Source organism: Perkinsus marinus (assembly GCF_000006405.1).
Source record: "Perkinsus marinus ATCC 50983 genomic scaffold scf_1104296939796, whole genome shotgun sequence".
NCBI lineage: Eukaryota > Perkinsozoa > Perkinsida > Perkinsidae > Perkinsus > Perkinsus marinus.
In genome coordinates this window covers 1-747 of record NW_003213062.1, presented here as the reverse complement: position 1 = coordinate 747, position 747 = coordinate 1, and the positions used below count along the sequence as shown (strand labels likewise).

At 48.1% G+C, this 747-nt stretch overlaps 1 protein-coding gene across 1 annotated transcript; it reads left to right on the top strand.

Annotated features, from left to right (window-relative positions):
• Positions 1-292: 292 nt before the first annotated feature.
• Positions 293-493, top strand: Pmar_PMAR013862 (hypothetical protein; the record flags this gene model as incomplete). Its single annotated transcript, XM_002782300.1, has 2 exons — positions 293-377; positions 422-493. Coding segments are annotated over 2 exons (157 nt in total), but the record flags the coding sequence as incomplete, so codon positions are not given.
• Positions 494-747: the final 254 nt, after the last annotated feature.

The window sequence follows — 747 nt, the reverse complement described above, 5'->3', positions numbered from 1 at the left end:
CAAACGGTGTGAGTACAGTCTCTGTTACTTTAGAAGTTGCTCGTGTTGTGCAGCCTTTACTACCATTTCCATCGAACCGTATCGCTCAGGCCACCTCTCCTCGGACTCCCATCGTAAAGAATTGGTCCATGGCTGTCCGATGGTCAATAGCGTCTTGGTTGAGCGAGTTAATGGGACGATTGATTCCCTGGAGGAATGGCTTAGGTGAGTCTATGGCTGTTTCTCTTACCGCCCAGCACGCGTCCAATGTTGAACGAGTTTAACGATCAAACTCTCAATTGTTGTTTCGCAGAGCTCCCCCGAATACTCGGAATCCAACCGACGTCAACATTTCTCTAACAGATGCTGCCAATAGTCCTATACTCAAGCTATATAAGGTAATATCAGCTGTGGCTTCGAAGGTGATATTGTCCTATTTCAGGATATTCCAGACGCTTCATTGAAAGAGGATTTCATGACTGTGCTGGCTCTTACGATTCGCGAGGCATCGAACGTAAGTTGCAGATATCACGCGGGGTGGGCTTGCACCAGATTGTTCGAAGTTCGTATTACTCATGTTTGCGTGCATGCTCACTACGAGGGTCGAGAAACCCGAGCTACCTGAGAATTGGCAGCTGTAGATACCCGCCTGTAAGGAGTACGCAGATGAGGCTGATCGGGAGTTCTTTGTGTTGCATACCACTGGGAAGAGTGTTCTCTCGCGTTGGCTTGACAAACAGATTCAGAAGTAAGTCGATGTGACAGCAT